The 16,392-nt window shown below is 42.1% G+C and overlaps 8 protein-coding genes across 8 annotated transcripts; 5 read left to right on the top strand and 3 right to left on the bottom strand.

Moving 5' to 3' along the window:
• Positions 1 to 913: 913 nt before the first annotated feature.
• V1514DRAFT_290055 (major facilitator superfamily domain-containing protein) lies at positions 914 to 3,410 on the bottom strand. Its single transcript, XM_066925288.1, has 5 exons — positions 3,079 to 3,410; positions 2,713 to 3,022; positions 2,386 to 2,650; positions 2,176 to 2,316; positions 914 to 2,113 (listed from the first exon to the last, which is right to left on the bottom strand). The coding sequence occupies exons 1-5, from the start codon at positions 3,322 to 3,324 to the stop codon at positions 1,345 to 1,347; spliced, it is 1,731 nt and encodes a 576-aa protein (XP_066784956.1). The 5' UTR covers positions 3,325 to 3,410; the 3' UTR covers positions 914 to 1,344.
• A 245-nt stretch (positions 3,411 to 3,655) lies between these two features.
• V1514DRAFT_318343 (Cation/H+ exchanger) lies at positions 3,656 to 5,491 on the top strand (the record flags this gene model as incomplete). The annotated part of the gene is made up of 6 exons (XM_066925882.1): positions 3,656 to 3,686; positions 3,771 to 3,812; positions 3,905 to 4,057; positions 4,123 to 4,256; positions 4,325 to 5,044; positions 5,108 to 5,491. The coding sequence occupies 6 exons, from the start codon at positions 3,656 to 3,658 to the stop codon at positions 5,489 to 5,491; spliced, it is 1,464 nt and encodes a 487-aa protein (XP_066784955.1).
• Positions 5,492 to 5,690: 199 nt separating this feature from the next.
• On the top strand, positions 5,691 to 8,322 carry V1514DRAFT_326331 (Sodium/hydrogen exchanger family-domain-containing protein). The gene is made up of 4 exons (XM_066926782.1): positions 5,691 to 5,910; positions 6,004 to 6,045; positions 6,095 to 6,247; positions 6,302 to 8,322. The coding sequence occupies exons 1-4, from the start codon at positions 5,880 to 5,882 to the stop codon at positions 8,053 to 8,055; spliced, it is 1,980 nt and encodes a 659-aa protein (XP_066784954.1). The 5' UTR covers positions 5,691 to 5,879; the 3' UTR covers positions 8,056 to 8,322.
• A 936-nt stretch (positions 8,323 to 9,258) lies between these two features.
• On the top strand, positions 9,259 to 11,377 carry V1514DRAFT_205850 (uncharacterized protein). Its single transcript, XM_066924682.1, has one exon. It carries the CDS (start codon positions 9,373 to 9,375, stop codon positions 11,056 to 11,058), a length of 1,686 nt encoding a protein of 561 aa, XP_066784953.1. The 5' UTR covers positions 9,259 to 9,372; the 3' UTR covers positions 11,059 to 11,377.
• V1514DRAFT_326325 (uncharacterized protein) lies at positions 10,926 to 11,460 on the top strand (the record flags this gene model as incomplete). Its single annotated transcript, XM_066926781.1, has 1 exon — positions 10,926 to 11,460. A coding segment is annotated over exon 1 (307 nt), but the record flags the coding sequence as incomplete, so codon positions are not given.
• On the bottom strand, positions 11,321 to 12,723 carry V1514DRAFT_366177 (HAD-like domain-containing protein). Its single transcript, XM_066929826.1, has 3 exons — positions 12,455 to 12,723; positions 11,884 to 12,397; positions 11,321 to 11,821 (listed from the first exon to the last, which is right to left on the bottom strand). Exons 1-3 carry the CDS (start codon positions 12,533 to 12,535, stop codon positions 11,697 to 11,699), a joined length of 720 nt encoding a protein of 239 aa, XP_066784951.1. The 5' UTR covers positions 12,536 to 12,723; the 3' UTR covers positions 11,321 to 11,696.
• Positions 12,724 to 13,104: 381 nt separating this feature from the next.
• V1514DRAFT_360242 (Alg9-like mannosyltransferase family-domain-containing protein) lies at positions 13,105 to 14,964 on the top strand (the record flags this gene model as incomplete). The annotated part of the gene is made up of 3 exons (XM_066929688.1): positions 13,105 to 13,216; positions 13,293 to 13,418; positions 13,477 to 14,964. The coding sequence occupies 3 exons, from the start codon at positions 13,105 to 13,107 to the stop codon at positions 14,850 to 14,852; spliced, it is 1,614 nt and encodes a 537-aa protein (XP_066784950.1). The 3' UTR covers positions 14,853 to 14,964.
• Positions 14,965 to 15,118: 154 nt separating this feature from the next.
• On the bottom strand, positions 15,119 to 16,098 carry V1514DRAFT_318338 (uncharacterized protein; the record flags this gene model as incomplete). The annotated part of the gene is made up of 4 exons (XM_066925881.1): positions 15,119 to 15,749; positions 15,812 to 15,883; positions 16,001 to 16,017; positions 16,081 to 16,098. 4 exons carry the CDS (start codon positions 16,096 to 16,098, stop codon positions 15,119 to 15,121), a joined length of 738 nt encoding a protein of 245 aa, XP_066784949.1.
• Between the last annotated feature and the right edge of the window lie 294 nt (positions 16,099 to 16,392).

Below are 16,392 nucleotides of genomic sequence, written 5' to 3'. Positions count from 1 at the left end.
AGACAAAAAAAATAAATAAATAAATAAAAATATTGAACCCAAAAAGTAAAAAAAAAAAAATAAAAAAAAGAAAGAGTAAGGTACAAAATTACTTGCCTGTTGCCTGTTGCCTGTCTGTCTACTTTGTCAAGAGGGGGCCAGAGCCAGAGTGCCCAAAAAGATGTTACCCACATAATAACAATTATATATAACCATCGATAAACTTCAAAAATCCAAACAAGTGCTGATTATTTTCATATAGTCTAATTATACCATTACGGCATAATTGAGCTAAAGTTCAAATATGCAGGATTGCCCAAAGTTCGGTAATATTAATATTGATTAAATTGAGTTAATATATAGAGTTAGCTGATTTTAAAAAAAAATTGATATTTTTTTTTTGCCCGGGAATGAAACCTTAAAAATAATAACAAAAATAAAAAAATAAAATCAGATTTAAATCAATCGACAGTGAATCATGACAAATCACTTATTTATTGCATGGGTTGAATATATAGTTATATATATATTTCAAACAACAAGTTGTGCCTGCTGGTTTTCACGGCACAAATTTATGCATATAAATGCAGGGTAATACCTTGCTTGACTGACGTTTCAAGTAAATAAATGTTTAAATCGATTATCAATCTATATACCCAAGCCCGTTCGTGCCATTTCATATTTCCGTAACCGTTCAAGGCTTTTCCGTGATGATTGTGCCGGGTTTTCCTAATACAGGTATGGTTTTGCATGTTTTTCGGTTTGAGGCTGAAAATTAAATTTCGCAATTTTTTTTTTAGCGGGAACTCTATTTTATATATATATGAGCTGCAATGCCTCGGTACCGTTTCTTATTTAATTTCGGTTCCCTCTGTACGTACCGGTACTTAGGTCAACGTTATATAATAGCATGTAATAACTAAAATGGAACTGATAATGCGGTAAACTAAATAAATTTGTTTCCTGATTTATTACACCGTAGCGAATATATATGTCAAAACTGGCATCATCATCAAGGCAAAATTCATGTCACAAACACAAATTATACCACTACAAGTGCCAAAAATAATAATAATAAAAAATGAAATAAAGCCATGCCACAACGTGCAATGGTTGACCGAATTTTGGCCGATGCAGTCTTCGGTTCGTCGCTGGTGTGAAGGCATAAGAAGCAACCTGCAATGTCACCACCGCGTTGTGCCATTCAGAGAACCTTATTCTTGCACTTTAATTTACATCTAATCACCTTATGTACCAGTTTTTCGCACTAATTACTTTTTGCGTTCGTTTTCGTCCCTTATAAAAGTTTGTCCATCCAGGCATAGAATACAATTCATACATATGATAGATATATGCATACACATTTCAATCACCATGACCACGACCACGACGACTTCGTCGTCGTCGCTGTCCGTGCTCGGTCTCAGCCGCTTCGGCCATGCTGGCCATCTCTAATTCATCACCGGACTTGACTTTTGTGCTCGCATATGCTGCCGCCAAAGCTACCATGCCACTCAGCCGAAAAATCCACAAGATGCTGTTGTCTGTTCCTGCTTGTTGACTTCTCGGCTTGGCCATCAACTTGAACAGCACCGAGCTGGCTATCGAACTCAACACCTGAGGCAACGAAACGTACACGTTATGAACCCCCATCACGATGCCGACCTCGCTTTCATACCTGGATTCGCCATGCACGTGCATGCGGCCGAGGTCTTCGGCTATCAACGCAAACGGCGCCCACAACGCGTGCGCCCACGGAATGCCCAACGTGGCCACCATCACGGTTGCCTGCGTGCCGGTGCGGATAAACATCGTGGCCACGGTCATGCTGGCAGCAAACCATAAGTGAGACAATGTCCAGGCTCGAGGTAAGGTCAGCCACTTGATCGTGAACCTGGTTGTTGCTGATTGCTTGTGCATGCCGCCGTCTTCAACATGCGACGGCGCGATCACGACCGGCAAGATCAGATTGGCGCAAAGCGACACGATTGAGTAATACAACAACGCATGACTAGCATACCTGGTTGCTTGCTCCCAAATTTGGTCAACTTGTTCAGGTGGAACCGATCCGCCATTGCTGGCAACCACTTCGCGAAAATAGATTTCGCCAACATAAGTTGTGGCATAAAATAACCTGGTTATATCTAATTAGCCCGCAAATATTTAATTTCAACCATGATCATGTGGTTTACAAACATTGGGAAATAACCAATCCAAGCAAAAAACTCGGCGTTGCATACGGCACGCGTTTGAGGACTTAGCCTGCGAATGCCTCGCATGGTGCTCACAAACAGATACTTTACGGTCATTTTGTCGTCGTTTTGTTCATCAAGTAATCTATCAATAATACAAATTAGACATGCCTGTTTTCAAAAAAAAAAAAAAAAAAAAAGAAGTCATATTTACTCATTTGCATTTGCATTTGCATTTCGTTCGTTGATAAACCAACAAGCCACTGCTACTGATACGATCAACGCCAACGAAGCAAACACGCACAATGATTTAAATTGCGTGTTGCCAAAAAATGGGAACAATTTGGGTAGGTTTAATGATCCAAGGATGAACCCGATAATGTTGCCAACCCCAATCATTATCGCGGCCCATGCGTTTGCTCCTTGTTGCTGATGAATCGGTACGTTATCCACAATAAACGCCCGAGAACTTGCCTGAACTATTTTAAAAAAAAACCGTTTGTCAGTTGTCAATTTTTTTAGACGTTGCTCTTTTTGATACCTGTTCCTATTGAAAAATCAAGAATGTAAACCATGAGCACGGCCAGGACTTGAATAATCAGGTTTGTTCCTTCATTACTAAATCCACCAAGCAACGTGTTCACGATATCCTTTGACCAACTTAATGTCATTAAACTAAAAATCGTAAACACCGAACCGCCAACCATGAACGGTCGTCGCCTGCCATATGGTGATTTGCTCGAGTCACTAAGCAAGCCAATGATTGGTTGAATCAGCACTCCAGAAAGCGGACCTGCAATCCAAACTAAGCTCATCACAGTCTTGGACATTCCGGTCGAAAGTAAAAATGGCTTAATGAATATCAGCATGCAAAGCGTGGAAAATAAAATAACATTGAATTTCGCACCGTGCCGTTAGAGAACTCTGTCGACCAGGATAGTTGTAATCCACCAATCACTAACGTTAAAATTATAATGTATCCAATTGATCTTGTATCTATGCCAGCTTGTCGTTCATATAGTTCATCTTCTTCCTCGTGAAGGTAAAGCGCCTGCTCATCCAGACTTGCCGCTGTGCGCTCCGTGGGCGATGGAATCTCGGCACTTTCCCGTTCGGCTGAAATTAAAGGCATGCCTTGTTCAGAGAATGTCATGATTCAACCACAGTTTGAAATCCTCCGCTGCCAAAAAAAAAAAAATTAGAAAATAGAGAACGAAATCCAACGGAGTCAGTCACCTGGTGGGGAATTCTTGGCATCATGGCCCCTGAAAACAGAAACAAAACAGGGCAGTCACGTGACCTCGATAAGCACGGGAATTCAATCACTTCTTGGGCGTGCGGCTTTGGCGTGCGGACTTTGATCGTTTTTGATTGCGCAGCCAATTTCCAAGCGAATCTTTTTAGCAATTGGAATTGAGTAAATGGGATTGACAAATTAGATTGATCGTATGAAATATTGATAATTTGACGTTCCGAGAACGAATATGTACTATCAGGTACTCGCACACTTTCTCGGTATGAATTTGGTTTTTATTCTTTTTGTCTTCCTGTATATTCCGTTGCATAGGGTCAGAATCCTAACAGAGTCATTTTAAATAGGAAAACGGGAGAAAGATGCTGATTTTGAAGGAGCTCCTGATGGTTTGTTTGTTTGTTTGTTTGTTTGGTTTTTTTTTTTCGGATAATAATGATCATCTATGATTTACGATTCTAAATTTTTTTTTTACAAAAAGATGATCTGCCAAATCCTGTTCAAGAAGAACAATATTCTTCGTGGGCATTGTTTATTTTAATCGCACTTTTGATTCTTTCTCTTTGGACGAGTTATTATCTTCAAGTTCGCAAGATTCAGGCCGTCCATGAAACCGTTTTATCAATCTTTGGCGGTAAGCACGACCAGTTCTTTCTTTCGGTGCCGGAAGCAGGGGGTGGGGGCTAATTTTTGATGTAGGCATGATTGTGGGTTTGGTCATTCGGATTTTACCTGGCCAATACATTCAATCTGCAGTTTCATTCAAGTCATCTTATTTTTTCAATATTTTGTTACCACCAATCATTCTAAATTGTGGTTACGAGCTAAACATTGTAAGATGACAAACTTACTGTGCCTGGCGCTTTTTTTTTTTTTTTTGGCTAATCATTCACTTTTGTAGCGCAATTTTTCTAGAAATATTGGTACGATTTTGACGTTTGCGTTCGTGGGCACGTTTATATCTGCCGTGGTTTTGGGATGCGTACTCTATGTTTGGGCATTCATTGGCTTGGAAGGTTTAAAAATCCCGTTTGTGATTGCGCTCGGCGTCGGTGCCACATTATCAGCTACGGATCCGATTACGATCTTGTCAATTTTTAATGCCTATCAAGTTGATCCCAAGCTTTACACAATAATCTTTGGCGAAAGCATTCTTAATGACGCGGTTTCGATCGTGATCTTTGAAACAACTCAAAAATTTCATGGCGAACCTGCCAGTTCGAATAGTTTTTTCAAAGGCGTCGGCGTTTTTTTGATCACATTTACTGTCAGCTTGTTGATTGGCGTCATTGTCGGCTTGGTTTCTGCATTGGTGCTTCGGTATTCTCAGATTAAGCATTTCCCCAATATCGAAACCTGTTTGATCCTGCTGTTTGCGTATGTGTCTTATTTTTTCTCAAACGGCACGCACATGTCAGGCATTGTCTCACTGCTGTTTTGCGGTGTCACGTTAAAACACTACGCATACGTGTTTATGTCACGGCGAACTCAGGTAGCCATAAAATTTATTTTTCAAACACTTGCTCAGTTGTCGGAAAACTTTATCTTTATATACCTTGGACTATCCATGTTTACAGAGGTTGAGCTTGTATACAAGCCGGTTCTCATTGTCGTCACCATGGTGCGTAACTTGGCATTTTGCCAATTATTTACAAGGAATAACTAGCTAATGATGTATTTTTAGTTTGGTATATGTCTTGCCAGATGGGCAGCAGTATTTCCATTGTCCAAGCTGGTCAATTTCGTGCATCGCACTCGAGCAAACGCGGTCGGCACGGTCGCGTCATCAGAAGAACTCAGCCCGCAATATCAAATCATGTTGTTTTGGGCCGGATTGCGCGGTGCCGTAGGCGTGGCATTGGCAGCCGGATTGGAAGGCGAATCCGCCAGCACGTTGCGGGCCACCATTTTGGTCGTGGTCGTGTTGACCGTGATTGTGTTTGGTGGCACGACCGCACGCATGTTGGAAATTTTAAAAATTCAAATTGGGGTTCCGATGGAGAATGAGGATGACGAAGATGATTTGTCGGACGTGTTGGGACGGTCGATTGTAGATGTTCGTGGTTGATATTATAATGACAAGCAAAGATGCGATTAAAAACGTATATATGTATATATATATATATATTATTCTACAAACCAAATAAAAACAAAAGCTTCATGACCAAATCCTTGTTTGGCATTCATTTATTATCAGGGTAACGAGCGTGCGGCCCCCTGATGAACGAAGGACGAACTGACCATGTGTTCTTGTATATATCAAGGATTTTATGCGAGCAATAATTATTTTTTAAAATATAATAGTATAACAATATTATTTTTTTGTTATTTTTTTATTGTTGTTGTTTATTAAGGCGCGTTAATCAATACGCAAAGGTGCAACGCAACTATCGAGCTCGGCAAGCAACCTCAAGAGCGGTAGTATTTAGTCGATAAAACATTCTCGCAGTCAAACAATGCTTGTAAGCTTGTTAACAGAGTTACTGAGTATGAACCATTAAAGACAGACAGATTTTTTATATTTTGAGCTAGGGAGGAAGACAAACAATTGAACGTACAGATCTAATGTTTCTGGTTTAGCCAAACGAGAGAATGATGCAGACTTTGAAGGAGCACCGGATGGTAAGGCCGCACAAGTTTTCACACGTGTATCAATTACTGATTGTTATAGATGAATTAAATGATCCGCAAAAAGAAGAGCAGTATTCATCTTGGGCGTTGTTAATTCTTATCGTACTCTTAATCGGATCACTATGGACCAGTTATTACCTTCAAGCTAGAAAGATCAGAGAAGTGCACGAGACTGTTGTTTCCATATTCACTGGTTAGTATTTAGCTATATTTATTTTAGCAACAATGACTGATATTAACGGATTAGGAATGATTGTGGGGTTAATAATTCGAATCACGCCCGGTCATTACATTCAAAACACGGTTTCGTTCAAGTACTCATATTTTTTTAACATGTTGTTGCCACCAATCATTCTCAATTGTGGCTATGAATTACACCAAGAAAATTTTTTTAAAAATATTGGCACAATTTTGACGTTTGCGTTTGCGGGCACGTTTGTTTCCGCCGTCGTGCTCGGATGCGTGGTTTACGTTTGGGCCTTCTTAGGATTGGAAGGCTTAAACTTGCCGTTCGTGGCTGCGTTGGGATTCGGTGCCACGCTATCGGCTACTGATCCGGTCACGATCTTGTCAATTTTTAATACCTACAAGGTTGATCCCAAACTTTATACCGTAATCTTTGGCGAGAGCATTTTAAATGACGCCGTGTCGATCGTCATGTTTGAGACAACGCAAAAATTTCATGGCGAGAGTGTTGGCATCAGCAGTTTGTTTAAAGGTATTGGCATTTTTTTGATGACATTCACAATCTCGTTGTTAATCGGTGCCATCGTGGGAGTATCCACGGCGCTGATATTAAAGCATTCACGCATTCGATTGTTCCCATCGATCGAAACGTGCTTGATCTTGTTGTTTGCCTATGCTTCGTATTTTTTCTCCAACGGCAGTCACATGTCCGGCATTGTGTCATTACTTTTTTGCGGCATCACGTTGAAGCACTACGCGTACTATAACATGTCACGACGGACGCAAATTGCCACAAAATACATGTTTCAAACCTTGGCACAGCTATCAGAAAACTTCATATTTATCTATCTCGGCCTGTCGTTGTTTACCGAGGTTGAATTGGTGTACAAGCCCATGCTGATCGTGGTCACGGCGTTCGGCATCTGCCTGTCTCGCTGGGCAGCAGTGTTCCCGTTGTCCAGAGTAATCAATTTCTTATCCCGACAACGGGCCATTGCCACCGGCAGACCCGTGACTGAAGAAATCCCGCAAAAATATCAGCTCATGTTATTTTGGGCCGGCCTGCGTGGTGCCGTGGGCGTGGCGTTGGCTGCCGGATTGGAAGGCGAGAACGCGAACGCGTTGCGGGCCACGATCTTGGTCACGGTCGTGTTGACCGTGATTGTGTTTGGAGGCACGACCGCGCGCATGTTGGAAATCTTGGGGATCGCGACCGGGGTTGTGCAAGATGGTGATGATAATGACGACGAGAATGACATTGAGATGACGAGCGCGAGCAAGGCGCCTGCTCTGGGGACGTACGCCAGCACTCGGCCGCCTGTAGGATCGGCAGACAATGCCGCGTTGCAACAAAAGGCAAGAACCTCACCGGCGTTGAAATCATCACATCGGTTTAATGAATCCATCACGTCACTGTCAGCAGGCATATCATCGCCATCTTCTTCGTCTTCTTCTTCGTCTTCTTCTTCATCATCCACAGCGGTGGCAGCGGGTCAGTCTCCGCCGCCGCCACCTACGCCGCCGTCTGCGGGCAGGACTTCGTCAGCTACAGGGGTTTCGCAAGTCGGGTCATTGCCATCGTTGTTGTCGAGAACAGCGGAGGAACACGCACAATGGTTCAAGGAATTCGACGAGCACGTGCTAAAGCCTGTGCTGCTCGATGCAACATCAAACAGCACCGGCAACGGCACCGGGAGTGTTGAAAGCAGCACTGGCAACAACCCGTCGTTTACAATTGCATCACCAGAGCATGCAATGAGAACAGGATCTCCAACGACAAGCTCAAAGTCAGAAGGTCCTGCTCCTGACGAGTAAAACCAAGTTGTAACGTACTACATTAAAAAATAAAGTTAAAGTGTATTATGAATGTTGTACATGTCCAAACACGCGACAGCGAAATAGGGTTTAGCGTGGGTACGCAGCGTTGTGCATTTAGGAAGCCGCGGGCAAACGAAGCAGCTGAAAACACACACAGGCACTATCAAAAAAAAAATAATTAAAAAAAAAAAACAATTTTATAGCAAAATATGATTGTATGAGTTTTTTAGAAAACTTTGCAATAAACTTATTATTTGCGCTGAATTGGCAGTCATGTTTGAAGCCATGTATGACTTTGGGATATATAAACAAAAAGCCGCACATGCGTACCTAGCGGAAAAACTCAAGCAAACTAACTTTTAAATTAAAAGCGCTCCAGAAACCTTTTTACCAAAAGTTTAAATGGGAGGTCTCACCACCCTGCAAACCGGATTATCATTCTTTTTTCATTTTCTATCTTTTTTCTTTTTTTTTTTTTTTCAATTTGTTTATTTTTTTTTTTTTGTTGATCTATTTCAGTGCCTTGCTTTTTTTTTTCCATTGTGCAATTAATTTGTCATTTCAGTTCACGTCAAGTTTTAACAAATTGTTTTTTTTTTTTTTTTGTTTTTGTTCTCAAGTTGTCTCGTTGATCTGTGTGTGTGGGGGAGGTGTATATTTGCAATAACTGAGGGGCCAACCACTTTGGGCTATCGTTCAGCTTTGAAAGTCAGACTTGTAGTGACAAGAAGAAATAGCATAATCAAATAAATGACCGTCACGCGGAGTAAAATGGCAGCTATTAAACAAGCACAAGACGATCATGCCAGCAAAGATAATAACAATCACAACAACGACGACGATGACGACGATGACGATGACGATGACGATGACGATGACGATGACGATGACGATGACGATGATGATGATGATGATGATAATGATGATGACGACGACGACGACAGCAACATGAATGATGTTCCTCATGCTGATGAACAAGATGAGATTAGAATTCAATTAGTTTCAGAACCAACTTTGCCTCGTGTTGACTTGACTGATTCGATCATGGTTTCAGGCAGCAAAAAAAATGTCAGTCACGGTGCAAAAACTGGCAAGTTGAAGCGGGCAATGCAATCCAAAACCACGTTGTCCAAAACTTTACAATCGACCGACCGATTGAGTTCAGCGGTCAAAAAAAATGGCACTGCCAAATGTATGGAATTTTTTTTTTTTTTTTTTTATTTCTAGTGGTTTTTATGTTTCCCAATTAGCAGTCAACTAATCGTGAAATCAGCAGCAGCAGCAGCAGAAGCAGACCGGGCATTGGAATTTCAAATGATTAAACCTAGCCAGCAAGGTCTTGGTCGCATATATCGACATGCATCGGGCAGATTTCTTGACATTATCAAGTCCAGGATCGATCATAAAATTTCCACATTAACAAATTACAAAATCAAGCCGTCACTGCAAGCCAGCCAGTCGTTTTCGCAATCTTCCAACTTGATGGACCATGCCATGCAACATGTCAGGCAAGTTTACGAACGCAAGGTCAACATGGCCAAAAAATTGCTCGAATTGGAACGAGCCAAGGTTATGAGGCAAACGATTGCGGAACGGCAAGTAATCTGGACCAGGTTTTTATCAAGCCGGGCAGATGCGAGAACGAAATTGCTGACGGAAACGAGTGAGCGAATTGAAATGATCAAGACCGGATTGCAATCGTCACGATTAGAACGCGTGATGGCAAGCAGTCCGGAATCGGATAATCGTGATACGACTAATTTTAAGATTAATCTGTCATCTGGTGCGCGTGTAACCGGCTTGCACGAGGACGAGATCAGGCAAGACTTGAAATTGTTACGGCAGAATAAATCGCAACATGACATTATCTTGTCCGAAATCGGACCACGTGACGACAGTCATGATGAACATGATGATGACGGCGTGGTTATCGAGCAAGATCATTCGATTTTTGATTTTTTGATAACCCATCTTTCTGAATCTGTGCATGCCCGCACACCTGATCATGATTTAAATTTTGCAGCTGCAGACACGATCAAGGTGAGCACAAGTTTGGAACAAGTTCCTGTACCGGGCGCGCCTCCTCCTGAGCCGATCGCGACTGGGCCAGAATCACGCCAGCCCGTACCCGAAAAAGTACCAAACAAGAAGCGCAAGGTTTCAAACCCGTCATCATTACCAAAACCGAAACGGAAGCGAGGCCAGGTTCGAGAAGTCAAGTTGAAAGTCATTCCAGTGCTGATTGATAATCGGCATTTATCATCAGTTGGTGATCAGGCAGTGGCATCTGATTCTTCAACACCACATGGTCAGAATGGACAGTTGAAATTGGCTGGCGTTGCGTCTCTAGGTCAGGCAAGGCCTTCTGTTTTCAATCAGCCCGCACAACATGCTACGTTTGTTAATGGATATCATCATCACTATCCTACACCATCGTCATCAGGTCCACCTCCGCCTGAAAAATTTGCCTATTCGCCTTCGCCTAGCGGGCCAGATCCAAATGTCGACACCCGTGCGCCCTCGCAATCACAGTCGTCAGGATCACAGGTACTGCAGCAGACAAATGCAAATCACGTCAGTCTAGTTCAACCTGGGCCACAGTATGCTTATTCTTATTTCGCTTATCAAGCATCCCATGCTCCTCCTCTTTATGTTCAACCAACTTGGCTGCATGCGCCTTCGCAAAATGCAAATCCAACACAGTATTATTATCCATCGTACGGTCCACCTGGATTTCCGACTTTTTCTGAACCGCCTGTGCCAACGTATTATGCTCCTTCTGCGCATTATCACTACGTGCCATCTCCGGATCAGTATCATGATAATCATGGTTATCATCACCACCACCACCAACAACAACAACAACAACAACAACAACAACAACAACAACATTCGATTCAGCCGGTAGTAGGTCAAAGTCCAAAATCGGGCTTACCTATGGTACATGCAGAACACGTGCCAACTTGGAGTCAGCAAAATCAATCTCCTCGTCATGTATGAGTTGTTCCAATTTTTAATTGACGATTTGGATACTAACCGAACGAACGCATAGGTAGGACCATGGGCTGGATACCCACCACCGTCTTCGCAGCTGCCAGTAGCACAACCACAATCACAATCACAATTACAACAGCGGCTAACATCAAACGGTCAAACACCACATCCTTCTTTTCGATCGACATATTATCAATAGTAGACGTTTTACGTGCGATTAGCCATTCTTTCCCGTGTCACAACAATCCGGTGCCTCGACCTTCGACCTTCGACTATAATACCAAGCCAAATAAGGATTTTATAATCAGGCTTGCAATAATTTATATATATATATATATATTACCAATTAAAAATTTGCTTCTAGCCGTTGTAAATTAACTACGAATAAATCGTACTGGCATATATTGTTATCAACGCCATGCGTGTGCCCATATAAAATATGTGATGTTTAAATATGTACCATTCAATAGCAAACCGCATCACGATATCTAAAATTCTACAAACAAAAACCGGTCTTGAAAATTGATAGTAAAACATATGCTGATCAAAGCGGTTTTTTTTTTTTTTTTTTTTTTTCCTCAATTCCAACTAAATGTATGTATAATGTTCAAATAATCGATGATTAATTTTGAATCACAATGTAATCAAAATAGTTCGTCAAATGATTTAATGACCTTGTGAGTTGCTCTATCTTCATCTGTAAGCGGCAAATTTCCAGGTCGGTCAACAATGTATGATTCAAGCCCTGCCTGTTTGGCAGCAACAACTTCTATACAAAATGAGGTTAGTCTATAACTTGTTTTTAATTTTTTTTAAAAAGAGATTGGTTACCTTTAATATTGTCACTAAGAAACAAGATATCCTTGGCCGTTTCATTACCGGTGATCAAAATCTTATCCGCAATCTTGACGTAAGACGATGATTCAGTTTTGGGACCGGCAGTCACGGTGTCAAAATATCCTTGTAATGCTGTGGTGAGATCACCTCGTTCGGTGTTTGCAAACAGCAAGACCTGAGCTGGCACGGACCCGGAAGAGTAAATAAAGATTTTTTTGGCCAATGAATTATTTGACCATTTGCTAAACGCATCGTAAACGTCTGAGTATATGGGAGCCTTTAGGTTGCCGGCTTCGTAACCCTTGCGCCAGACGTAACCTTGCAGGGCCTTAAGTTCTGGCACTTTTTTGTCAGCCACGGTCAAGTCCCGAATGTGAGCCAGCAAGTCATTGTACGACGTTCTCACGTTGTCTGGGAACGCTCTAATGAATTTTTGCAAATCTGATGGCGCATTGGTTGAAAATCCAAGTTGAAGAACGGCAGGCAATTCTTGAAGAAAATATGGGAACTTGGCTTGTCAATTTTCAATGAACCAAAAAAAAAAAAAAAAAACAATTCAACGTACCAACACGTCCTTAACGAACGATATGGAGCAAACCGTGCCTTCTATATCGAGTAGGATGATGCTAGCAGTGGAAAGAGCCATGGTTGAATGCGAAAAACGTGAATTGAGCTTTGGAAATGCGATTTAGGTTGAAAACCCACAAAGCCGCATCATTTGTTTACACTCGGACCGGATGAAAACAACACGACACCGGTTGAACAAACAAAAAACACTCGGCAGGATTAACAGGATACGATATAATTATGAATTTAATTACTGATTTAAAAAAGATAAAAAATAAAAAAGAATGATGCCGGATTGAATTTCTCAGCCAGTTAAGGTTTATGTTAAATTAAAGCTTAATGTTGATGTGCGGCGGTACTAATACATAATATGTATGCCGAAATGCATTCACAATATATTGGTAAATGAGAGAATTGCATCGGCAATTGGTTTGCTTTTCGACTGCAGGTCTGCCTGGACGCTGGTATATATAAATTGACTGCCTCAATCGGTTTTTTTTTTGTTTTTTTGTTTTCCGGTGGCTCAATAACAAAAGTGTTGACGAGCGCGGCTCGGAACGTTTTCCGTTTTCTTTGTTGCATTCACCTTGCTCTTCAGCAAAGAGTTGAAAAAACGACTGGTTTGTTGGTCTTGAGCTTTATTCTTTAATGGCTTGGCGGCTAGCATATCTGGGCCTGCTTCTGGTGAGGTTGTACTTCACATTATCGCCGTCGTATATTCATCCTGACGAGCATTTCCAAGGACCTCAAGTTATAGCCGGTACGAAATTATTATTGAATGATTTTTATTTTGCGCATACATGCTCATGATGGTTTATTATTATTATTCTTTTTAGGAGATGTGTTTGCATGGAATGTGTCCAAAACATGGGAGTTTACCGGGGACGCGCCGATTCGAAGCGTGCTCCCGCTCTGGCTCGCGTATGGGATTCCGTTGACCATCGTGCGCTGGATTTACGGTTGTACGTGCCTTATATATATATATATTCAGTTTTATTGGTTTTTTGTTAATTATTGCAGCACTTGTTAATCCTGCTTTGGCATATTACTGCCTGCGCATTTTTTTCTTTGTCGTTTCGTTTTGCCTGCAAGATTGGGCGATTCAAGAACTTGGTCAATCACCAAAACAACGGGCTCATTTTTTAATATTAACCGCATCATCTTATGTCACATGGACATATCAAACTCATACTTTTTCAAACTCGGTCGAAACCGTGTTGCTTTTGTGGTGTTTAGTGTTGATGAAAAAAATTTTCCCTTCAAGCTTGTCCAGCAGGCGCGCGTCATGGTCACCTCAGTTTTGGAATTGCTGCCTTTTGGGCGCATTGGTTTCGATTGGCATTTTTAATCGAATCACGTTCCCTGCGTTTCTTGTGTTGCCGGCGGTTTGGTCCCTGGGTCGGTTCGCCAAATCGCCCTTGTTTGTGTTGTACGTTTTGCTTTCGTTCACGGTCATGACGTTGATCGCAATCCGTATCGACACGGCGTATTACGCATCTCATGCTTCGGTTGTTACTCCGCTAAACAATTTTGCCTACAATTTTCAGTCATCAAACCTGGCAAAACATGGCCTGCATGCTCGCTATACTCACGTTTTAATCAACTTGCCTTTGCTTCTTGGGCCTTACCTATTTTTCATTCGGCCACAAATTTCCATCCAGTTTTTGTCAGCCTTGTCAGGCATTATCGTGTTGTCCGCGTTTCAACATCAGGAGGCACGGTTTATCGTACCAGCCGTGCCGCTTCTTCTCACTGCCGTTCACGTGCCGCAAAGGATCCTGGCCAGCCGCAGGACAACAAACATTGTCGTGGCCGCGGTTTTGGCATTTAACCTCGCCTTGGCCGCGCTGTTTGGCGTGTACCATCAGGGCGGCGTCGTGCCCGTGCAGGCCACGTACATTGCGCCTCGCATAAGCTCGATCAGTCATGCGGTTTGGTGGAAGACATACTCACCTCCGGATTGGCTGCTGGGTGGTCACGATAATGCATGCCTGGCCCACAAGGGCGGCATTGAAAATTCAGAACAGTTGGCCATGATCTTGGCCAACGCTCGGTCGTGCGCGCACGGCTTAAACCTGTGGGACGTGATGGGTTCGGATCTAACGGTCGTGGAAAACTTGCTGGCAAGCCTTGCTGAATCCCAAAATCAAGGCCATGTGCTGCTAGTGGCGCCGATATCTTGCTCGGGCCTGTACGTGCTTGAGACACGCAAATCCATAAATTTGACCCTGCAATACGTGCATGGTCGGCATGTCAATCTTGATGATTTAGGGTACGATGCGAACGAAGCTGAATATCATCATCATCGTGATGATTTGACATTGTGGGACAAGGTGATTGAATTTGGAAGGCAAAACAGACCAGGATTAGGAATTTGGAAGGTTGAGCATGTTTAGACACCGGGACTAGTTGCTATTTAAAAAAAAAAAAAGTTGCATCGTACTTTAAGCGCCAATAATAAAAACAAAAACATCAAACAGAAAAAAAGAAAAAAAGAATCATAAATTACATAAAATGCGTATTCTTTAAACAGTACCACCGTTTATTAAAAAAAAAATAGTACACAGCAGTCAAACTTTTTTTTGATGAGCAAAATTTGTTTATTATACATACACAAGATCCTGAGTTTGAAAAAAAAAAAAAAAAAAAGAGCAACCATGATTTACGTATAAGTCTCAATCAAGGTGTCTCTCATTTCGCCCACGATGGCACCTTGCTGTGCGTCTTGCAACTTGAATATGCTCTCGACCACGCTGAGTTCGGGCGCGGTCGTGTCGATACCGGTAACCGCGAGCCAGTCATTAACAATCATGCCGGCACCAACCACGGATGAACCACGGTTAACACTTCCAGCCACGAGCGGGACTTGCAACAGAGAAGACAACTCATCCTGATCTTGTATCGATGTCTTGGGATGAACCAGGCCGCCTTGGTTGCTCAGCGAGCAGTATGACCCAACAAGCACGTTGTCGGCAATGGTCTGCCTGAACACTTCAACCCCCAACACGTCCGAGATGAGCTCTTCAGTTTCACGCTCAATGTCGGGGTGCACCAGGGCCACGTAGTCGTTGCAACAAATCACGTTGCCGAGCGCGGACAACCGTTCTTCCACTCGTTGGATCCGCACGCTGTCCGGTAACGAATTTCGCAAATGTTGCAATTCTTGATCGGTTGTGGACGTGGGCACGAGCAAGCCGCGACTGTTTCCGGCAGTTAATCGGCCAATGATGCGGGTGCCGCCAATCGTGGTGTGGCAGATTGGGATGACATCACCGAGCTCGGCTTCGAGAACACTAACCGTGGCAAACCGTGTTAAAAAACAAAACCCACACGAAACGTGCTTCAATCTTCATACCTGTAAAAATTCTCTGAGCCTCCGACTGCGACCAAGGAATATGAATTTGTAAGGTTGGCGAAAACACCAATTCTGAATAAGAAGAAGAAGAAAAAAAAAAAATCAAGTTAGAATTAAATGCAAGTAATGACGACGGCTGCTGCCAAATCTTGCATCAACCAAAGCACTTGGATTGTAGGCACAACATACTCATTGGAATTTTCAAACTATAAAAAAAAATGTCAAAATCATGAGACCATTAAAAAGAAAAAAACAAAATGGTCACATACCTGTGCACGAACAGCCATGATGAAAAATTAGACTTGATGTATTAAAACAAATTTTCCCACCCAAAAAAAAAAAAAAATATATATATATATATATATAACCAAGGAAAAAAATAAATTAAAAATAAATATATAAATATACTCTATCGAATAAACGAAAGAGAAAAATCTGACCGAGGGAAGGATACAATTTATTTAAAATAATACCAAATTGGATAAAAATGCTGTAAGCAATTTTTTCCGCGCTGAGAAAGTTTGTTTTTGCGCACGCAAGGGCCAAAAAAAAAAAAAAAAAGACTGACTGACTGACTGACA

This window comes from Lipomyces japonicus (genome assembly GCF_038497905.1).
Source record: "Lipomyces japonicus strain CBS 7319 unplaced genomic scaffold V1514scaffold_7, whole genome shotgun sequence".
Taxonomy (NCBI): domain Eukaryota; kingdom Fungi; phylum Ascomycota; class Lipomycetes; order Lipomycetales; family Lipomycetaceae; genus Lipomyces; species Lipomyces japonicus.
The sequence above is the reverse complement of the archived record's forward strand: the minus strand, read 5'-3'. Positions and strand labels throughout refer to the sequence as shown.